Here is a 23,926-nt window from a genome sequence, read left to right on the forward strand (position 1 = left end):
TGCCAGGTTGGTATTGCAATAAACTCAATAGCAGCTGTGCCTGCAGTACCAACCCGTGCGGAGGAACCCCATTGATCAACTAGTGATGGCCTATTATCAATAGTAAAGTCTTAGCAACCCCTTTCATCATAAAGTTTTGCACCTATCCAATATATTTCCGGTTTCACCTCTTCATTACACTAATTACACTAAAAGTCTGAAAACCTGTTTTGACCCAGTCCAGCTCACGGAGGGTCCTAATAATGTATCAGAACATATAACAACCAGCCTGGGGTCCATTGAAGAGATCTGCGCTGCTGCACCGTATAGCTCAAATACAATAATCTACACTAAAAAAAAGTTTCCATTCACTGACAGCAGGCAGAGATCAGACTGTAAGTGAGGAATGGTAATGCAACATATATTAGAAAGTTGCAGAACTTTTTATTATGCAATGAGTAAGCTGGATGAGCCCCGTAAGTACAGAATACAACTCTTTATCGGTAATACAGAGAACATAAAGCTGTTTGGCGAGACTAGCTTTATATTGGTAGGTTAGCAGAGGTAGGGAGCAGAGGATTGTTTAAATTGCTGCTTTCACACCCAAATGCGAGCGCAAAATACGGAAATTTGAATGAACCCACTGAAATCAACAGCAATATCACATATAGCACAGATACAATATCGCTGCGATTTTCTCACGGCGATACCGCAATTTTGTGTCGCACGTGGTGCGGATTTTGACAAGGACTGGCAGCAGATTTCCCACTTTCAATTGAAGGGATGAAGTCTGCTGTGGATCTGCATCTAAATCCGCACCAAATGACGGGGATTTTGGTGCAGATTTTTCGCTGTGGAAAATCTGCATTAAATCCACATTTTTATTCCATAGCGATTGAGATTTTGAAGATCTCATCCACTTTGCTGAAAATCCACAGAGAACATCTGCAGCAAATCTGCCCCATGTGAACATGGCTTCAAAGTGGTTGTCTCCCTTTGGGGTTTCACCCTCGGCATGTCCCGAAGTTATTGCAGCAGCTGTTATGTACGCACGCTGAGCGCTTGAACTCAGCAATCTCCAGCAGTCCCAATGAAGAGGAGACGTGTATGCATGGCCACTGCGGCCAGAACTTCAGAACGCAGTGAGGGTGAAATCTCAGAGGGGATTCCAGCAGTTGGATCCCCACTGATCAGCGAGTTATCTCCTACCCTGTGGATAGGGAATAACTGTACTCCAAAAATACTCAGATACCCATCAAACTGTAGAAACAAAGTTTGCAATGTATTCAGTTCCTCAGAACAGCACTAGAGGGCAGCACATCCAAAGTCATGGAGTAGCTGCTGGACACAGTGGCACATACCTTCAGCTCTACTGAGGTTTAAGGGCTTGATTGTCAGGTAGACCGTAGATTTGAGTGTTAGCTGCAGCCGATAGTGATGGCTCGCTATGCTGTTCTCCTCCAGGAAGAAGCATCCTTTGGACCGAGTACAATGCCAGGCCTAGAAGTGACAAGAACATCAGAAAGTGTCAGAAGCCGCAGGGTGTCAGTCATCTACAGCAGGAGGAAGCCATGTAAGCATGTGTGCACTACACCAACTTGGACTGCCTCACAGGTAGATCCCCGGTGATCCCTGAGCCAGGGTAGCCCCCCACCGCCAGGCAAGCTATGGGCAGGATCCGTACATACTGGGTGAATGGGAGTCTACCAATACCAGCCTGCTGCATTTAGGTGGAAGCAGAGCCGCGTGCAAACGCAGCCACCCTTCTATTGAAAGACATGGAGAACACGGCGGCGAGGGATCTGTGAACAGGGATTGGGTAACATTCACATATAGTGGGTTCTCAGAAAGAACTTTCCAATCCAAAACTGGCACAAGAAAAGTTACTGTTAAGACGAGAACGAATAAAGTTATGTTAAAACGAAGCCCACCGCTGTTTTTCTAGTAAACTTCTCTGCCCGTCTGATATGTCACACCGACCTTCTCACTGAAAAAATGAGTCGAATCCAAGATGGCGGCATTCGAAATGGCCGTCATGTTGGTGATATGGCTAACAGGCTTCCCTCTTCCTCCGCAGCTTGTATGCAAACTTGCACGATCGTCTGCCAAACCGTTGTGATGCTATAATGATATTTCCAGACTTTTGAGACTTTCTGCTTAATGAAAAGTTCCACAACTTTCAGTGGCATCCAGTCTAGACAATCTGTGAAGAGCGCGGACTCCAAACTGATATATTCCACCTGCGCTGATACACTGCAGCAAAGTATCAGGACGGGAGAGAGATTTCTGCCGCTGCTGATGTGTTCACCTAACAGAGGCTGCAATTGTAGGAAACCCTCTGATTACACTTGGGATGAACCGTGACTTTGGGGGACAAAGTTACCGCAAGCGTGTGACCCAAAGGGCCCCGATCGCAAGGATTCCCGTGCGGTCAGGATTCTTCTGACTTGTCTGCAACTTTTTCCCAGCATAAGGAAACACTGAGGATGAAGTCTTAAAAGTCACAGTAAAGTCTTAGAGTTACAGTTGATCCGTGGATGTTTTCAATGTTTCCATTCACTGACAGCAATTACTGAAGAACTTAAAGCAAAGTTTATGAAAAAGAAGTATTCACTATACAATGAAGCTTATAGTGTCCCTCCAGTTATATTACCTGCTGTTGGTCTTTTGTGCCGCCATTCCTCCGATCCACCAGTTCCAGGTCCTGCTTTGGTCCGTCCAAAACGGCCGATAAAATCTTCTGACTGCCTTATCCCCACAGTGCATTGGTAGTATTAGACTACTAATGGACTGTACCTGCTCTCTGATTGGCCAGCCCTGCTCACATGATTAACACTGGCCAATAAGAGAGTATTACATAATTGAATTACGGAGATAGAAAATTGTAGCAGGCATCACTGTATAGCTTGGAACCAGTGAATAGAGGGACAATGGTAAGAGAAGAACAATGGCAGGTACTATACCCCTCCCCCTGAAACTATAGGGTCGCTTTAAATACTTAAAAGGGTTTTCTGGGACTTTAATACTGATGATCAATTCTGAGAATAGGTCATCAATATCAGATCGTTGGGGTCCGACACTCGGGATCCCTGCTGATCAGCTATCTGAAGAGGCTGAAGCGCTCAGGTAAGTGCCTTCACTGCGTAACAGGCATAGCGCCGTATATTGTATAGTGGCGATGCCTGGTAAGGCAGCTCTAGCCCAGCCACATGAAGTTGTCCTTAGGCCATGTGACATTACAGGTCTGAGAAAAGGTCATGGTGCTCACCTGAGTGCCGTCGCCTCTTCAATCAGCGCCTCCACCAATCGGATATTACTGACCTATCTTGAGGATAGGTGATAACATCTTAGTGCCAGAAAACTTCTTTAAGGACTAATACCCACGGAAGGATTTCTGCCACGTTTCACGTGGCGGAAATCCGCAGCATTATCCCGTAGGTTCTATTGAACCTAATAGCTTTCTGCCTTTCAATGTTCACACTGTGAGTATGGGGTCTTTGTGGGGCGCCGTGTCGGACTCCGCTGCGATATTCCGCCACGGCTGTGGGCATGAGGCCTAAAGGTGATCAAATGAAGGGGAAGAAGACAGAACTTCCATGTTGAAAAGTCCTCTTTGTCCTATGCTCACAAGTTCTACAGGTTCTTTCCCAAGCAATTCCATGAAGAAGGTTCTGTTGGACTGAAATGTAGTAAAGGTGAAATAAAGAGGTCACCGAGGAAGAGATGTCTTCTCCTCCTTCATCTGATTGCCTCTATTAGTAAGGGTTGTGGACCGAGTTCTGGGAAGACTTGCACCCATATTCATCCACTTCTGTGCCGTTTCATCTGACATATCCTAGGGGTTCTCGAATGGATACTCCTAATACTAGGACATGCCATTACTTTGTGATGAGTGGGGGTCCGACATCTGGGATCCCCACTGATCCTAAGGATGAACAGTGATTTACAGCTATGTCCCCTTCTAGTTTCTCCCTGCACCATGGCTTTCCGACTACCTGGCTGTACAGACAACTGAAGTAATTGCGGCCGTGCTGCAGTTTCCTGCACAGCCGCATGTCTGAGAAAATAGTGATGGGGAGACAGTGCTATGGGACTACTGCAGGATCTATAGGGGTTCCAGAAGCCGAGCCAAGTCCGCTCCATACCCAGGAAGTGCAGGCTGACTTTGTTAGCTGACACCGGCTGCAATGGTAGCAATCTGGGCTAGCTCCAATCACTGCCGTTAACTGTCAAAGTTGACATTGCATCTAAGTAGCCAGTTGGGGAGAATGAGCCAGCCTCCGATGCCCATCGGCCCTCCTGCAACACAACTGTAGGGTGTCAATGAGTTCACATGGGACTAGTGCAAGCTCCCAGGGCTGCCATGTATTGTAGCCTATTAAACTCTGCCTGTGGCAAGGCTTAATAGACTATTGTTAAAAAAACCAATATACTGCAATACTGAAGTATTTAGTCCGTGTGGGGACTATAAAAAACTTACCATAAAAATAAGTTAAATAGAATTTTAAAAAATCGTAAACAAATACTAAAAGTTCAACCCCCCCTTTTCCCATTTCTCACAAAAATAAATACATAAATAAATAAAATAAACAAAATAAACATAATTGGTATTGACGTGTCTGTAAAAGTCCAAACTAATAAAACAGATCATCATTTATCCATCATGGTGAAAGTCACAGGAACAAAAATACGTAATGTCAGAATTACGTTTTTTGGGCCCCATGTCTCCTAAAACAACTGAATAAAGAGTGATCAAAAAATCATTTGTACCCCAAAACGGTACCAATAAAAATGACAAGTTGCCCCGTAAAATACAAGCCCTCACACAGCTCCATGGATTGAAAAATAAAAAAGTTATGGGGGTCACAATATGGCGAAAGAAAGAAAACATTTTTTTTTTAACAAAAAAGGTTATTTTACTTTTTTAAAGTAATACTACCTGAAATAATAGCATAACGTTGTTGTCACATTCGCTGTGACCCGCACAATAAAGTTAATGTCCTTTTTGCTGCAACACGAACAGCCAAAAAACAAAACCCAAAAAACAATAGCGATTTTTTTTTTCTATTTTTCTCTACTTTATCGACTAAACGTTTTTCAGCACATCATATGGTACATCACACGGTACTCTAAGGCCGCTCTCACAATACGCGTGTTTTTCACGCGCGCAAAATAAACAGCACTAAACTGCCATTTATTTCAATGAGGCCTCTCACACCAGCGTTTTTGCACAGCGTATTTAACTTACACAAAATTGCGTGCTGCATGACAGCTGAATGACAGCTGAGAGCTGCCCCTGATTGGTCCCTGCGCTGAGCCAATCAGAGGCAGCACTCACTCACCCATTCATGAATTCATGAATGGGTAAGTGAGAGCTGCCTCTGATTGGTGAGGCTGTGACCAATTAGAGGCAGCTCATTCAGCAGGCGGGGATTTTAAATCCCCGGCTGCTGAATACTACTCAGAGCAGTTCAGGAGAACTGCCGGCCGGCCGCGGCTGAACTCCGTCTGCCGGGATCAGGTGAGTATATATATTTTTTTTATTTTTACACATTTCTGGATGAATTGCAGGGAAGGGCTTATATATTTAAGCCCTTCCCAAAAATTCATCATGAGATCGCCCGCAGCGCATTGCTTTCAATGGAGCCGGCTGTATTGCCGGCTCCATTGAATTCAATGCGCCGGACAGCGCTGCACTGCTCCGGCCCGTTTCTATTGAAAGGCGGCTATGAGCAGTTTTCTCGTGCGATTTTTCGGCCCCGGTCACGCGATTTGTGGATGCGCATCCGTCATGCGATCCGCAAATCGCGGGAAAAAACGCCCGTGTGACTAAGGCCTTACAGCGCAAAAATACACAGTAAAACGCAGACAGATGTGCACAAAATGCTGCGTAACACGCGGTGAATGGAGTCGATGAATGTACTTTAACTTTCATTGATCCATCCACACTTGTGAATATTCAGTGTAGATGGAATATTCAGTGTAGAATACACGCGCAAAAAAAACAAACAGCTGCATGTTCTATTTTGCCGCGTATTATGCGTTAGAGAGCCCATGGTTCTCTATGGGTGCGGAATCAACACTGTTCATACGCAATTACATTGCTTATAGGTGGCATTTATACACGCCGTTGCGAAACGACAGAGCGGGGAATGTAAGCAAAAAAAGAAACCAGGAAGACCGCGTATGGCGGCGGGCGTGAGATATGCCGCCATGCGCAGTCTAAAATCGCTGCCATATGCAGTGATAGCCCGGCACACCGCTGGCTTTACGTTTACAGTCCTTATTCGGCGCCGTTGATCAAAAAATGAAAAAGTTGTAGCCCTTGAGAAGCGGGGGACGGACAAATTGCTGGTCTTTAAAGGGTTAACAGGCGGCTGGAAGTTTTTCTCAATGTCTTAAATACGGCGATATATTTTATTCTTGTGAGCAAACAGTAAATAAATCTCATAAATAAATGGCGTGTTATAAACAGGCTGTGCGGCAGAAATATGACGTTTAGCGGGAGCACCTTTCTTTCGGTGAGCGGCGTCTAGCCGGACTCATCGCTCAGCGCGCCAGGAAATAGCCGCCCATTGACCCGTAATGTAAGTGTCAGGCCGGATACGATTTACAGGAGGTCGGGGTAGGGAACAAAACCAGGAGTTGTTATTGGAAATGAGAACGCGCCCCGGGAGGGCCGTGACTGCCGCATTTTCGTCCTGCGTTCTACAATCATTTTATGTGCCTGCTACGGATCCCCGGGGCCCTATAACGCGGGGCCCGACCAATTTGCCCTTTATGGTTTTGATATCTGCAGCTATTATTTCAGGTTGCGGGAAAAGAAAAAATAAAATAAAACAGAGACCCTAGTAAAGTCCGAATGAAGTAAAAGGACTGCGAAGAACCGCTGATCAATAATAACACTCTACAAATATTGACTCTGGGAAGGGAGTCTGATGGGTCCCCCACCGGAGAGGCTGCGCCTGTGATTTATCAACGGGACCAAAAGTCGCCTCCTAAATGAAAATCAATGGCAGTTTAGAAAGAAGTTCGGAGGAGGGGAGACAGGAGGTTATTAGGGTGCCTTGTACCTCGACTGCACAACATGTCCGCTCGGTACATGCCACTTAACCCATTCCACTTTACCACGGAGCTGCTGCTTGATACCTAGCCGATCCTATTTAAAGGGACCTAAACGAATGCAAATAAGGAAGATGGAACAATACCTTTGCAGCGCCACCTATTGGATGGCAGCATTCCTTCAAGTCAATCTACGACTTTTTAACAAGTCTGTAAAACAATGAATGGGAATAGGAAACCAACTCTAAACTAAGTTATGCTGCTTATAGGACAGGGAGTATGGAGTCCGGTGGCATCATTTGTATACTTACCAGGCTCCCCGTTCCCGCACTGTCACCCTAGGAAGTTGGCGTTCCATCTATAAGCATGACTCTACTGGTATTCTTGTATCTTGTCGCCACCAGAAGTGTAGGTGGCGACAAGATACAGTCTGCTTGACAGGGCTTCGTACGAGGACAGTGAGGGAGCGGTGGCACAGCGGCTGCCCCGCGGGGCTGCCTACATTGTGCAGCGGTGGGGGAGACAAAGTAAGCGGCGTGTTCTCGGTCAGCCTGCCTGTACTGCCCAGTGCTGGCGAAGAATCAGGGAGCGGTGCCGCCAGCAGAGCCGCTTCCCCGTCGGCCTCCTTGCACTCAGCAGCGGTGGCAGATTTTGGGGGACCTGCGGTGGCCACAGCACAGCGCTGCCTCAGAGTGAGTGACGGAGGGAGGGGGACGTGGAGCCTGGAGGGCAGCGGCGGACAGTGAGGGGGCGGTGGGGGCAGCAGAGCTGCTTCCCCGTTGGGCTCCCTTCACTCTGCAGCGGCCACGGACACTGAGGGAGCAGTGGACCTGTGGGACTGAAAGTCACTCAGGGAGGGAGGCAGGGAGACGCGGAGGCTGGAGGCCAGCAGCGACACTGAAAAGAAAGTGTGGGGACAGATCTGGCTGACGCTGTGGCTGGGATGGAGGGTGGCGGTTAATACAGAAAGCTGCCGTAAGCCTAACCCTTCATCCCAGCATTAACGAAAGCCACAGTCTGCTAGGACCTTAAAGGCTTGAACCAATCGGGAGCTAGGGGTGTGAGAGGGGCGTTCCTGCTGGCAAACCCCTAGCTTCCGGTGGCGTCAAGATACAAGAATACCGAGTCTATTTCCCCCATTGTTCTCTATAAGATAGAGTCAAGCTCATAGATCGAGTCCCAGCTAATCGGGGTGACAACACAGGAACTGGGAAGTTTAAAAAGTTTACCCAGACTCCTCGGGACCTGTCCTATAAGTATCATAACTTGGTCTATGATGCTTATAGGCAATTGTGTTTTTGACCCCGGCACAATGAGTTAATGACGCAACGTAATTGAGGATTGATACCCTAGGCCCGTGATGGCGAACCTATGACACGCGTGTCAGTGCTGACACGCGTGGCCATTTTCGCTGACACGCGGCCCGCTTGCAGCGCATACAGAAATTATGTGGCCGCACGCGGAGAACCGGGATGTTTCATCCTCGGCTCCTGCACGGCCAGGTGTAGTAGCCGAGGATAAAACATTGTGATGGGACGGTGGGACGGGTAGACGCTGTGCGCCGGAGGTCTGTAGGCCAAAACCACAGACCTTCGGCACAGAGCGTCTAGTAGTGCCGGGACTTCCGGTTAGGGGGCCGACATCACTTCCGGCCGGCGGCATTATCAGCCGCGGACTGCGCAGGGGAAGGGATCTGGAGGCCATATTAGCCACCAGCAGCAGCATAAGTAAGGCCATCTTAGCCACCAGCAGCAGCGGCGGCAGCCACCAGCGGTGGCGGCAGACACCTGCATCGGTGGCAGACACCACCAGCAGCGGCAGCCACCGCCAGCAGCGACAGCCACCACCAGCACCGGCAGCCACCAGCAGCAACGGCAGCCACCAGCAGCACCGGCGGCAGCCACCTGCAGCGGCAGCCACCAGCAACGGCAGCCACCAGCAGCAGCAGCGGCAGCCACCACCACCAGCAGCGGCGGCAGCCACCACCAGCAGCGGCAGCCACCTGCAGCAGCGGCAGACACCTGCAGCAGCGGCAGCCATCAGCAGCAGCGGCGGCAGCCACCTGCGGCGGCAGACACCAGCATCGGCAGCCACCACCAGCAGCGGGATCCAGCAGCAGCCACCACCAGCAGCGGGAGCCAGCAGCAGCCACCACCAGCAGCCATTACTGAGATAAGTGAGGGGAGGGTCTGTGTAGCAGCCATTTAAAAAAGCCCATTAGCGCCATTACTGAGAAGTGAAAGGAGGGCCTGTGTAGCAGCCATTTAAAAAAAGCCCATTAGCGCCATTACTGAGAAGTGAAGGGAGGGCCTGTGCAGCAGCCATTTAAATAAGCCCATTAGCGCCATTACTGAGAAGTGAGTAATCTTCTGCCATTGCGATCACTGTCTGATGGAGAACCCAAAAAATAAAAAAACAAGGTTAAGTAAAGGGAGTGGTAGTAGTAGCAGTAGGCGACCCTTTCAAGAGACATGGACTGAGATGTATGGCATTATAGAAAAAAATGGCAGATCATTTTGCGTTCTATGTACTGAGACGGTAGTAAGCAGAACATGGAATATAAATAGACATTTTGAAACTAATCATTCCCAGCTCTTGAAAAAAAGTGAGGATGAAAGGGAAGGAATACATTTCCAGGCAGCTACACCTTTATAGGGGCCAATCAAATTCCATCCTTAAATTTGTCAAAGGCTCTACAAATTTAACATCTGCACCCTGAAAAATATGGCAATGGCTTTACTCACAATTTTTCCCTCTACGTACTTTTGTGAGACCTTATTCTCAGCGTTAAATAATATCAAAACCAACAAAAGAAACAGACTGACAGATGACGTTAGTAGTGCTTGCTTGGGCTTGAAGTGTACAAAATACCAACCTTCAATTGAAGATGTAGCTGCTGAAATTCAGCAACAAAAAAGTCACTAATAGGCAGGTTAGTTAAAGAATTTCCCCTCCCCTCACTTATCTCAGTTCATGGCACCCCACATCAGTTAGAGTTTAATATTGAACTGTTAAATATTATCAAGACCCACAAAAGAAACTGACTGACAGATGACGTTAGTAGTGCTTGTTTGGGCTTGAAGTGTGCAAAATACCAACCTTCAATTGAAGATTTAATTTTAGCCACTGAAATTCAGCAACAAAAAAAGTCAATAATAGGTAGGTTAGTTAAAGAATTCCCCCTCCCCTCACTTATCTCAGTTTACAGCACCCCACACCAGTTAAAGTTGCATATTGGACCGTTAATTAATTTCAAGACCAACAGAAGAAACCAACTGACGGATGAACAAAGAAGTCACTAACCAGGTAAGTTAAAATAATTAATTTTTGGTTTATTCAATACTGTTATATGTTACAAGTATACATTTTTCTTATTTAAACTACAGATAGTCCCCGACTTGCGAACATTCGACTTACGAATTTCGCTAGATACGAACTATCTGTTTTGCACAGTATGATGTAATGCTATGGCATGACATCATACTGTGCAGGGACCGGACAGGCTTCTATCAAGCCTGATAGAAGCCTGTCCGGTCACATCGCGGTTGCTAGGCAGCCGGGGGCCTTCTGAAAGGCCCTAGGGCTGTCTATGCAGAGCGCCTAGCAAGCCGTGCGCTTGATAGGCACTCTGCATAGGCAGTCCTGGGGCCTTTCAGGAGTCCCCGGCTGCCTAGCAACCACACAGCGTCCCGCGATCTCATCGTGGGACGCTGTACGGGCCCCCTGAACGTCGGGTGCAGGCTGTTTCTTACAGCGGGCACCCGGCGGCAGCAGTTCCGACGAGCCGCGCCGCTCGTCAGAACTGTTAACACTTTAAATACCGCTGTCAGAGCGGTATTTAAAGTGTTAACAGTTCCGACAAGTGCCACGGCTCATCGGAACTGCTGCCGCCGGGTGCCCGATGTAAGAACAGCCGGCACCCGACGTTGTATGGAGCGGGGTCCACCCGCGATCCCCTCCATACTACCATTTGTTCGACTTGCGAACAAAACGGACTTGCGAACGGGCTCCTGGAACGGAACCCGTTCGCAAGTCGGGGACTATCTGTACTAATATCACAAATGTTGGTTTTTTTTCAAAGTGACACACCACCCGAGTTATGCTCGGTTTTTCGGCGAATTTTGACACACCAAGCCGAAAAGGTTGCCCATCACTGCCCTAGGCTACCTGCACAAGGGCGAGCGCGATATTGGGCAATGAAACTCGACCCAATATTGCACTCATGAACGTGCGATTTACCCACATCTGTGAAGTTCTGATCCTCTGGCGCAAGTTTCACATGTGATAGCGGATCGAAAGTGGTTCCCATTGATTTCAATAGGAAACCTCGCACTTGCATGCACATGACAAGGCATGCGAGGCATTACAGGTCCCACTGAAACCAATGGACGAAACGTTCTGAGAAACACGAAAAGTTAAGAGTATGCCACAATTTGTTTCCTGTACCACATCGCTGGTGTATATGACATCACTGTCCAAGAATGGGGTTCATAGTCACGCAAGATGTGTGAGTCTCACACGATTTTCTCGGCCGTGTGAAACCGGCCTTTGGGTGGGTTTACATGAGACAACTATCATCCATACAGTGGCTCGACATAACCACTACAGCAAGTTGTCGGCATATGGACGACTGGCGTTTGTGGGCTTTAACAAAGTTTTTCGGAGTTGCTGAAGAGCATGTCTCCCTGTAAACGTATAACCTAGTCGTTGAAACATAAATGATTGCCTGTTTACACCTGACGATAATCAACTAACGACTATTTTTGTTGAGCTGAAACAAAGCGATTAAGGACTAGTGAATGAATCATCACTCGCCATCCTGTTGATGGCTGTGTTTACACGCAACAGCTATCATTTGTATTCATTCTATCGAGCGATTATCCTGACGATAGTTGTCCCGTGTAAAGCGAGCCTTAAGCCGGGCTCACATGGATGGGTCGGATTCTGCATGCAGGAGACCTGCGTACCTGATTTCACTGTATTGCGTATTACCGCGGCGACTCGATGTGGGTCATGTGCAGCGCGTTTTGGTTTTTTTTTCACTGTTTTGTATTTTGTGTACCATCACTAAGCAATGACGTGGGTACCCGGAGCCCGTACGCAATGTTAATTGTGTATGGGCTGTGAACTGGACGCCTCCATTGACTTCAATGGAGGCCGTCCACACAGAGTCAGCAGCATGCTGCGATTTTTCTTCCACTCGCGAAATCTGCAATTTGTATCCATGAGTGTGAAGGAAAAATCAAAAGTTCATGCCTTTCAGTGCCTGCCTTTTGCCGTGGATCCTCCAGGTGGACGGCGATTGCGGATTCCGCAATTAGAATCCATTCATGTGAGAAAAACAAGAATGTTAACGGCCGGGCAGGCGATAAAATAACGAAAAAGAGCGTAAACTTACCTGTCTTCAATCCCCTGAGAAACTGCTGACTGGATGTTGCTGTCCAGTTCTGTCTACCAACACAGGAAGTCATCAGAAGCTGCAGCAAACTCCTGGCATCATGGCGCTTAGGATGTGAGTGCTGATGCCAGGAGTTTGGAAAGTGAGGCTGTGGCCTCTGTTTGGCCGAAGTAGTCACCTGACTTCGAGCAGGTGTTGTCACACAACCCTTCTAGGCCTCTTTCACATGGCTACAGCGATATCGCCGTGAGAAAAGCACAGCTAGGGTTTATTTTCGGGGTAGGGCTTATATTTCAAGACCCCCGAAAATCCCGGCAAAAGAGCGTGACTTTGAAGCAACACAAAATCGCAATATTGCCGTGAGAAAATGCAGCGATATCGCACAGAACACCAATGCGATATATCTGCAATTTTCTCGCGGTGATATCACTGTTGCCCGTGTGAAAGAGGCCTAAAGCCAGTATTAATTCGGGTCCATTTAGATGAGCCAATTTCTCGTTTGAACGGGTGGTGCCCAAGTGACCAAGCTGCCTCAATATGAGGGTGAATTCAAAATCTGTGATACGCAATTTACAGTATGATACATGGGGCTTTAAAAATGCCATCCACATATAGTGGTCCTGGGCTTTAATCCGGAAGGATAGCAAAAAAATGGTGCAGGATTAAATCCTTCCTGTAATCAAGAAGGAGCAGGTCAAGTCCTCGGCTGTCAGACCGCTTCTACCTTTTCCTATCCAGGCTACATAACGCTCAATGAGTGCTATGCACTAAAAAGTGAAAGCGGAAGTGTTGGTTCTGCTATGCAACTCGGCAATCACATGACCGCTGGGTGCCCCCTATTATGGCAGAGCTGCAGGGTCCTAGCAAACCCTGATCAGCTCTGCCAGTGACTATTGTCATTACAGGGTGATATTTTCCCCTATAACTGGGGCTCATATGGATGCTGATCCTATGAATGCCCGAGCTACAGTGGAAAAGAGTCAAATTAGAGTAAAAAAATATGTGAATGACCCCCAGGAGGTCTTATATGATGTCATTGGAGTCACAGATGGTAAAAAAAATCGTTACAAAAATAAGTAAAAAAAAAATATAAGTATAAACATTAAAAAAAAAAACTACTGACTGCCGACACCAAACAAAACCGTCGCTGTATGTGCCTGGAGTCCAAAACTATACAAATTCTAAATCAAAATGATTAACATATTCCCATTCTTTATTTTAGTGTAATATACTAATTTTAAAAATGAACAACTATAAATTAAAACAAAAATCAATTAAAAAAAAGGGATGGGGGAGAGTCAGCAAAAAAATATATTAAAAATCGCCCTTTATGTTACGGGGGGAAAAACGCGGCAAAAATAATTTTGGTAGCTGAAAAAAAAATAGGGCAGTAAAAGCAGCACATGGGTAAAATCCCTAAACAGTATCTGGGCCTTTAGGACCAAAACATCCCGGTCCTTAAAGAGTTAAAGGCAGCAACCTAGAAGCCATATTATATACAATAATTATATCCCATTGTGCCCATCCGATGTCACTGAGAGTTACCATGGCGATACGTAAAGTAGTGAGTAGGTCAGAGGGTATCTAAGAAGTGGATGGTATTGCAGGAGGTTGAAATGTAATCTTCAAAAATGAAATACAAGTTATATTCATTACACCGCTTATCCATTAGATTGGAAGACCGAAGCGGTAACCGCGCAATTTACTCAACAGCAGCAAAGCAAGTAATAGGATGGATGGATCTGATGATGATGATCTGTTCCCTTATCATTTAGGTGAAAGACGGCAACGAGTCGGGGCAAAGTACAAGGAAAGCTAGAATTCCCACACTATAAAAGTAACCGTTCTGACACTTGCGTATTGTATCTGTGCACTTATGTATTTCTCCCTCATATATGACATTGTATATCAGCATGGAAGGCGAGGAGGGGAAGGGATCATCTGCATCGGAGGTTCTGTCCAGAGCCTTCAACACAGGTTGGCATTAAAATCCGTGATGAAATAACGCTGCTTCATACTGGAGGGCGGAACAGAATCTGGACAAACCCTGTTATAATTAATGCCGTCCGGCTGGCGACGTTCAGGTCTGGCTTGTGCTGGGTCTGGCACTCCTGGATATATATCGTTCCTCCGCTTCTAGAATGGAGCCAGACAACTGAACCACGCAGCGCAAGCGAATTGCCCTAATTCTCCACGGTCAGCCTATCTATCAGATTAGGCTGACCGCAGAGATCCTCCCGCGGCGGAGCTCCGCCCATGGACAGGGGGCCTTAGGATTTCTGCTTGCAGTCATTGAATGGAGATAATCTCCATTGCATCCAAAGTCCGAGGTGAAGGTTTGTCACAGTTGTATCCAATCTAGACAATCTTCAAAGAGCATGGACTCCAAACTGATACATTTCTTCTGCACTGATGCATTGCAACAAACTATCGGGTCGGCAGAGAGATGTGTTGTTGCTGATGTCTTCAGCTCTACTAGACAGATGTTTGACAGTCAGTTGGAAGTAGTATTGTCCTGGGATCCAGTGTGATTTGTCCACACCACAATGTTAGTGAAAGGGTCTCCTTAGTGAGGAACCAGTTGTGCAGATGGGGTCTGTGTGCTCTCTAATGTGTTTGCATCTGATTTCTAAAGGGACGATGTCACCAATGGTTTATGTATTAATTAAAACAAATTTTCCATTTTTCTAATAAATTCTGATTGTAGAATGATTTATTCTGCAGTCTGCGCACGACTATGGCGGGGGGAGGGGGGATTATACCTGAGCTAGGTTTAACAGCATTTAGAAGATATGTAAGGTGGCCAGATTTTTTCTAGGATCAAAGTGGGACAGAGGCGTGGTCAGGGGCGGGGCTTATAACGGATGATAAAAAGTACAGGGCCGCTTCAAGAAAGGCAGGGAGCAAATTCTACATCCAAAAAAATAGTCAAAATTTGTACCATTGCGGATCAACAACCTGCTGGTCATCTAATGTCTACCACACTCAACCTAATGGCCACTATCTATCACACAGGCTCCGACCAGCACGATTCTATTATGATATCAGCAGCTCGGAACCCCTACTACTAGAGCGTGGCTGCCATTATAAATCAGTCCTCGCCGGAGCAATTTCAACCAAACTTGGTACATATATAACTCATCCCATGGGGACAAATTTGGAAGGGGGGCGCCCTACTCCTGTGGGAGAAGGGGGTGGGGAATGCCGGAATTGCACTTAAGCAGATGGTTTTTATTTCACAGTCTTATATTACACAGACGACCTCTTCCTCCTCAAATACCAATATATTAAATGGGGGGGGGGGAGGTGGGATGTGTGTGCAGGATGTGTGTGTACGTGCCACCATAACTCATGAACGCCTGGAGCAATTTCAACCAAACTTGGTACATATATAGGTCATCCTATGGGGACAAATTATTATTTTTTTTTGGGGGGGGGGGGGGGGGGAACCGGAATTGCACTTAAGGAGATGTTTTTTATTTCACAGTCTTATCTACTGTGTTTCCCCGAAAATAAGACAGTGTCTTATATTAATTTTTGTTCAAAAAGGTTTAACTTTTTTACATGTATAGCTGCCTGGACACTATTTAAATTGACTTTTTAAATTAAGTGTTAGCAGGGCTTTATTTTAGAGTAGGGCTTATATTTCAAGCATCCTCAAAAAGCCTGAAAAATCATTTTGCATCCTCAAAAATTCTGGGAAATCATGGTATGTCTTATTTTCAGGGTATGCCTTATTTTCAGGGAAACAGGGTAACACAGACGACCTCCTCCTCCTCAAATACTAATATATTACACAGACCTTCTGCTCCTCAGATAATATCTTACACAGACAACCTCCTCCTCTGCTCCAACTACCACACAGCTTCCCACCAGCACTAAGCCACTATGTACCACACAGCAATGAGCCCAGCACTCACTCTTATGAAAGCGAAAAGAAAATCTGTGTTGCCCATAGCAACCAATCACAGTGCAGCTTTCATTTTACCTCAGCAGTTTAACAAGTGAAAGCTGAGCTGTGATTGGTTGCTATTGGCGACAAAAATTACAGAGGAGGTCGGTGAGTTTTAGATTTTTAATTACGCCAGTATTCCACAGATCTCCTGCTCCTCAGATAATATCTTACACAGGCAACTTACTCCTCCTCAAATACTAATATTACACAGATGACCTCCTTCGTATATACCAATATATTACACAGACGACCTCCTCCTCATGCAGTAACATGTTACACAGATGACTTACTCCTCCTCGAATACTAATATTACACAGAAGACCTCCTCCTCATATACCAATATATTACACAGACGACCTCCTTCGTATATACCAATATATTATACAGACGACCTCCTCATATACCAATATATTACAGGTGACCTCCTCCTCATATACTAATATATTACACAGACAACCTCCTCCTCATATACTAATATATTAAATCTGTCCATATATATATATATATATATATACATATATACATACACACACACACATACACACAACTATTTAAATTCTTTTTGTGTAAAAAAAAAACATGGGCAACGCTGGGTAATCAGCTAGTGCTGAGATACAAGCAAATACCAAACACAGCGGAATGTCACATATATCACAGAATGGTCCCAACACTCAGGAGGCATCTACACAATACTGTATATAATATTCACTTGCTTCCCCAGTGTATACTGCTGCTGCTGATGTCACAGTACTGATGACATCACTATGCTGTATAATCTTGCTTCTCCAGTGTACTATATATACCTGCCGCTAATGTCGGACTACTGATGACATCATAATGCTGTGATGCCATCTGCTGATGACATCACAATGGTCATAATGACATCACTGAGACTATATAAGGGGCCGCATGCCTGGGACTGGCCATTTGCTCATTAGCTATTCTGCTGTGTGCTATATTATTGCTTTTACGCCAATTGCGAAAATAATGAATTCAAACGGAAACCCCATTCCGGCAGGTCCCGAACAACAACTTGGGTAAGTGAATTAGATTTCATCCTCCATATAGATTTCCATTGTTTCCTCATTAGGCCGTATTAACAAAGCTGATATCCTCGCACGAGTTTTGTGCGTTGTGATAGGGGCTAAAAGGGTTAATATATGTTGCTTAGCAAGCCATTTGAGAATTTTATGTGTAAAAGGACTGATGACTGTTTTGAGGAACAAGCCTGTGGTTTCCTGTCTTGAGCTCTACGCCTGACCTGAGTGGAATCAGGAAGGTCACCAGAGCAGATGTTCCTTAGTCTGTCAAGAAATGGCTTAACCACAGAGAGTTATCAGTCCCTAAAAAGAATGTGCTTGTCTAAGTCATATGTGGAATCACAAGTCTAAGTCATATGTGGAATCACAAGTTTCACCCAGGTTAACCACAAGTCGCATCCTGCGAGGGCGATTGTCTATAAAAACCAGGACATGCAGATAATAAACAGAGTTCATTGCTTCAACCTATACCGTGTGTGTATTGGTCAATGCTTTGCATCTCAGAGCGCTCGCACCTAGGTCAATTCGGAAACGGACAACATCACTGACCAGTCTGTTTGAGCAGACTAACCCCCGACAGTTCCGAGACGTATAAAGCGCACACGGAATCTATTATTTGCAATGGGTTGATGTGGAATGCTGAGAGATAAAACAATGTTGTCATGTAATTTTTTTGGCGTTATTACGCATTCCTTCTTGGGAGCAATAAAAAAATATTGCATCTCACTAAAATACAGCACAGCCATTAGTGAGTTTCTCAGTGTCGGACACGACTCGCTGTGCTCGGCGCACGCACTCCGCCTGTGCTGTGCGATGTGGGGGAGACCGCACGTTTGCATGCGCTGTTCTTGTGCGACACTAACGACGATAGGATAAGCTGCGATTTTTCTATCTTGTGGTAACATCGTCCGTGTAAATAGACCTATTGGGATCTACTTTCATCCACATTTTGGGCGTCCCGCAACAAATAAAACTCGGGCGATAAAACTGTGCGTGTAAATACTAATGAGCCGGAGATGAGGAATTCGGTGTCTACGATTTTCCTAGTAACTCGTCCCCGTCCACACCGCTGCTACATCCTGTATGTCATAGTGGATGGGAACGTCTGTGTGGGTGGAGTTGGTGGGAATGGGATGTAACAAGGGGTCCACTCTCTTCGTTCCTCTATTGTTCTCCTTTATCAGCCACTTCCATTACTGCACATACAATAGGGCTAGAAGGCTCGCTGGTTTCTTTCTACTCATAATGATCTTTTCCGTTTTAGGACCACGATGAAGGAGCTATACCACCTGCTCCAGAGAGAAGGAAGAGACAGCGACTGCATCGCCCACTTCTCTATACCTAATCTACAGTCTAGATTAGAGAAAGCCACGAAGCACCTAACATCGGTGCACATCATCGCCCATGGAGTCTTCTCGGAGGTAAGTAGTGTCATGTTTGTGTAGAACAGGCTATGTATGAAGATGATGGGATCGGACAGCTGTTTCTATCGCTGACCATATTCAGAGTTGGGCTATGTATTTGCTGCGGGTTTTCCACAGCGAACATACTGCGGCAGATCCGCAGCAGAAAATCCATCCAAATTGCAGCATTTGGCGCCTTCACAGGGTGTATTTGCGCGCCCACAATTTGTCCACATACTATGCAGAGAGCAGAGCCCATATATTTCAGAGGATTCATACCCATGAATGTTTTACTTGGATTTCATGAAGTGCAAAAAAGTAGGATTTGCTCTATTTTTCTACATATTTACGCACCAAGGGCCCTTATACAAGTCTATGGGAGGTGCGCAAATGCAAACGCAATACGCACACAAATGCGCAATATGTAAAAGAAAACACATCTGGACCCCATTAGGCTAAATAACAGAAAGGGTGTGTCATGCGTGAGTGTGCACTGGCCTAGCGTGCGCAAAAATGTTTTCTTTTTCTTTTTGCTAACAGTTTTTAAATTAAAAAAAGAAAAAAAAAATACAGTGCTATGCGCCGCCACATGCGCAAAACAGAGATTATATACCTCTTCATACCTCGTATATATGCAAATACGTTGCACTGCGGAGAGCGTATTTGTGCATACTGTAATGTAAAGTTGCCCAATCCCCACTCAAAGTTAAAGGGGTCGCCCGGTTGTAAACTATTGATAGCCTATCCTGAGGATAATTCATCAAAGGGTCCCTTGCCTGAGCCCCCTGATTATCAGCTGTTTGCAATGCCAGTGTGCTTGTGCACTACTGCAGTGGCCAGGGTTGGTATTACAGGCAAAGTTCCCATTCATTTCAATTAAAACTTGGCCTACAATACCAAGCCTGGCCACTATGGTAAGAACAGAGCTGCTTGCTTCCTGCAGAATTCAATACCTGAGTTTACTGGCCCGTCGAATAGCTGAACGGCGAGGGGCTTGGGTAACTCCCCCGTCAATCTACTACTGATAATTTATCCTGAGGATCAGCCATCAATATTTTTTACACCTGGACCACCCCTTTATCTCCCTCCCCTCTTCCCTTGTCCCTCCACTTCATGCATGCAGGACATTTTTAGACAGTTTTGTGTCAGTGGGGGACCAGTAGCGGTCAGCATAGGGACTACTGGGTATAAAGCAGTAGAGGACCAGTAGCAGTCAGCATAGGGACTACTGTGTATAAAAGCAGTGGGGGACCAGTAGAGGTCAGCATAGGAACTACTTTGTATAAAGTAGTGGGGGACCAGTAGCAGTCAGCATAGGGACTACTGTGTATAAAGCAGTGGGGGACCAGTAGCGGTCAGCATAGGGACTACTGTGTATAAAGCAGTGGGGGACCAGTAGAGGTCAGCATAGGAACTACTGTGTATAAAGTAGTGGGGGACCAGTAGCAGTCAGCATAGGGACTACTGTGTATAAAGCAGTGGGGGACCAGTAGCGGTCAGCATAGGGACTACTGTGTATAAAGCAGTAGAGGACCAGTAGCAGTCAGCATAGGGACTACTGTGTATAAAAGCAGTGGGGGACCAGTAGAGGTCAGCATAGGGACTACTGTGTATAAAGCAGTGGGGGACCAGTAGCGGTCAGCATAGGGACTACTGTGTATAAAGCAGTGGGGGACCAGTAGAGGTCAGCATAGGAACTACTGTGTATAAAGCAGTGGGGGACCAGTAGAGGTCAGCATAGGAACTACTGTGTATAAAGCAGTGGAGGACCAGTAGCGGTCAGCATAGGGACTACTGTGTATAAAGCAGTGGGGGACCAGTAGAGGTCAGCATAGGAACTACTGTGTATAAAGTAGTGGGGGACCAGTAGCAGTCAGCATAGGGACTACTGTGTATAAAGCAGTGTATACCCCCAGTGTGTAATTCTATCTCCACTTTCTTACTCAGCTGAACAAAATCGAACAGCTCGATGAAGATCCAGATAATTACATGAGCCCCCCACAAGTCACCGTCCTGGCCATAACAGCTAGCAGCCAGGACTCCTATATAGGGGAGGAACTCATGTGGGTGGATTACAACCTAACCACAAAAGACTTTATACCTAGAAGGTAAGTGATCGGGGAGTCGTGTCCCTACAACATACAGAGCGCAGATGTTCTCAGTAATTTGTTCTGTTTTATCTTATTCTTTTTCCTCTGTTCTTCCTGCAGGATTTTGCCCCTGGACCGCATCACCATCACCACCAAGCAGGTCCAGGAAGGAGCATTAAATATGGTGCATATAAAAACAACAACTAAAAAAGAACATATATTCCTCATGCACCCAAATAAGACACGATGCGGCTGTGACTGCGAGGAACGGATGCTCCTTCGTTGGCAATACATGTGCGACCAAATAAAACTGCAGCGGCCCGTGAGTAAAGATTTCCCTTCTGAATTCTTGGGGTTTTGGTTATTTAGTGAGATGTGAAGATGGAGAAGCCAGAGAATAATGTCCATCCCCAAACTATAAGACGTTCTAATATTAGGGGGATCAGACAATACTGATAATGATAGAGTAGGAGAGCGCCCCCTGCCTGTAGAGCTTGTACTCTACAGATACAGGACTGTTGGGTTCTTGTAGGTCAGTAAATGGAAATTAATCTCTTTCTTATTTCTTCTCTTTCACAGATTGATGTGGAGCTCTTAGCCCTTGATAACAGGTAGGTTATTTATCGCACCCTGTAATGTTCATCCCTAAACTCACACATGTTGTGCGAGAGCGGCGGTCTCCAGCCTCTGCGGCCCACCGATGCAAAACTACAACTCCCAGCATACCCCGACTGCCACAGCTGTAAAGGCGTTGTCAGAGCAGGCTGGAAGTTGTACTATTTTTTGTAAAGCCCATATTATACATATAGGAAGCCCCCTATTTCACTGCACACAGTAATAGTTACATGATTAGCTTCTAGCTGTCTGTAACCGCCACTAGGGGGCCCTCTCTCCTCAACTTTACAAAACTCCCTTTGAAGTCAATAAAAGAGGTATTAATTAGTAGAGGTGATAAGTAGCGCCTCTCAACAGATCAACTTTATCACAGATTAGTGATGACCGAAGCATAAAGGGGAACAATATTTGTTCCTTATCCACCGCCATAAATCTGCCCATGTCACAACCCAACTACTTCCATCTTACATAATTTTCTTTATCTGCCCTGTTCCTCTCATTTCATCTCCCAGTAGTTGCTATATTGTGTAGAAATGACTAACGAGGTTCTATAGTATAGATTAACGAATGTCGGTTACAATAATATTTTCTGCTTTTTGATTTCACAGCAATAAGGTGGAGCAAATAATAGAAATTATAGAAATGGCCAACTATTTACAAGCGATAGAAAGGAAGCGTGCACAAAACGGTAAGTCCTTCTTCATACAGAATGAGTTGGAGTATTCTGTATCGATAGATAGTAAGGTGAGGGGATTACTGGGATTTAATGCAACTTTTTATGGTTTGGATTCAGATGCCGCCACAGAAGTATCTGAAGAAGACCATACTACATCAGAAAAAGGTTTCATATCAGGAGACCAAACAAATGAAGCCTCAAGTGACCAGCAACACCAGCAGCCAGGGCCAAGTCACCAGCAACACCAGCAGCCAGAGCCAAGTGACCAGCAGCCAGAGCCATCTATCCGCAAAAGACGCACAAACGCTGAGCTCCTAGAAGAGGTCCATCTCTTAAGGGCTGAGGCAAAGGACCTAAAGGAGCAGGCCCTGGCATTAAAGACGGAGAAAAAAAGATCCTTTAGCTGGTTTAAAAAAAGCAAGAAGATCGAAAAAGGTCCTGACCCATATGAAGGACTTCATTTTTTAATGTAGTCTTACCAATAATCAGTAAGAATCTACACCACCAAGAAACCTTAAACATCACCTTCTGTCAGCAAAAAACTACCAGATACCATCTGCTACCACCATCAAACACCTGAAACCACCTGCTGCAGCCAAGTAGCACCTGAAACCACCTGCCGCCACTAAAAAACACCTGAAACCACCTGCTGCAACCAAGTAGCACCTGAAACCACCTGCCACCATGAAGAAACATCTGAAACCACCTGCAACAAGCAAGAAACATCTGACATCACCTGCCGCCAATAAGAAATACCTGAGAACACCTGCCGCCACCAAAACCACCATACAGACATATACTTTTGTATGTTTTCATACAGATGAATATTTTTATACGGATGTATATTTCATAGAGATATATATTTTTATACAGATACTATATAATATATATATATTTGTATACAAGGGGCTGCTGATAAGTCTTTGGCTTAACCCAGAAAGGATTTCGGTTGTGCTTCAAACCAGTCATCCATAGTAGCCATGGCATAGGAAATGGTGTGAAATTTGGCACCCTTGAGGTGTTTCTTCAGGTTTGGAAACAGATGATAGTCGGAGGGAGCTAGATCTGGTGAATAAGGTGGGTGGTCAACCAGCTGGAAGCCTAGCTCCACCAGTTCTGCCGTGGTCGCTTGTGTGAGCGGAGGCGTTGTCTTGCAGAAACAAGATTCCTTCTGACAACTTTTTTGGCCTTTAGAGCTGCCTTCAATTGGTCCAAAAGTTCAATGTAATACCTTGCATTGATGGTGGAACCATTGTGAAGGTAGTCCACTAGCAGCACGCCCTCCTTATCCCAGAACACAGACGCCATCACCTCAGTGGCTGAACTTCTTTGGGCGAGGAGAACCACTGGGCCTCCACTCTTTTGGCTGCTCCTTGGTTTCAGGGTCTTACAAATAAATCCAGGTCTCATCCATAGTGACCAGTCGATCCAGGAAGTTCTTATCAGTCGGGAAACGCTCACAAATGGACCAGGACGTTTTCACTCGCATACTTTTCTGATCTGTTGTCAAACATTTGGGGACCCACTGTGTAGATAGCTTCTTCATGTTCCAATGTTCATGGATGACGACACAAACATGTTCACGAGAAATCCCCATGAAGTCTGCTATTCCTGCAGCTGAAATTGGCCGATTCTCCAGTATGAGGTTGTGCACAGCATCGACGATCTCTGGAACAACAACCTCTCTCGGTCATCCAGGACGTTCCTC

General features: G+C 45.8%; 1 protein-coding gene across 2 annotated transcripts in view; it reads right to left on the minus strand.

The window, feature by feature from the left end:
• Nucleotides 1–23,926, minus strand: part of EFCAB7 (EF-hand calcium binding domain 7) — a 76,001-nt gene that overhangs the window by 22,542 nt on the left and 29,533 nt on the right. For both annotated transcript variants that reach the window (XM_066597696.1, XM_066597695.1), the window contains exon 7: nucleotides 1,341–1,479. In XM_066597696.1, coding sequence (XP_066453793.1) covers nucleotides 1,341–1,479 — 139 coding nt within the window. The remainder of the gene's footprint in view (nucleotides 1–1,340; nucleotides 1,480–23,926) is intronic.

The sequence above is a fragment of the Eleutherodactylus coqui genome, chromosome 3 (genome assembly GCF_035609145.1).
Source record: "Eleutherodactylus coqui strain aEleCoq1 chromosome 3, aEleCoq1.hap1, whole genome shotgun sequence".
Taxonomy (NCBI): domain Eukaryota; kingdom Metazoa; phylum Chordata; class Amphibia; order Anura; family Eleutherodactylidae; genus Eleutherodactylus; species Eleutherodactylus coqui.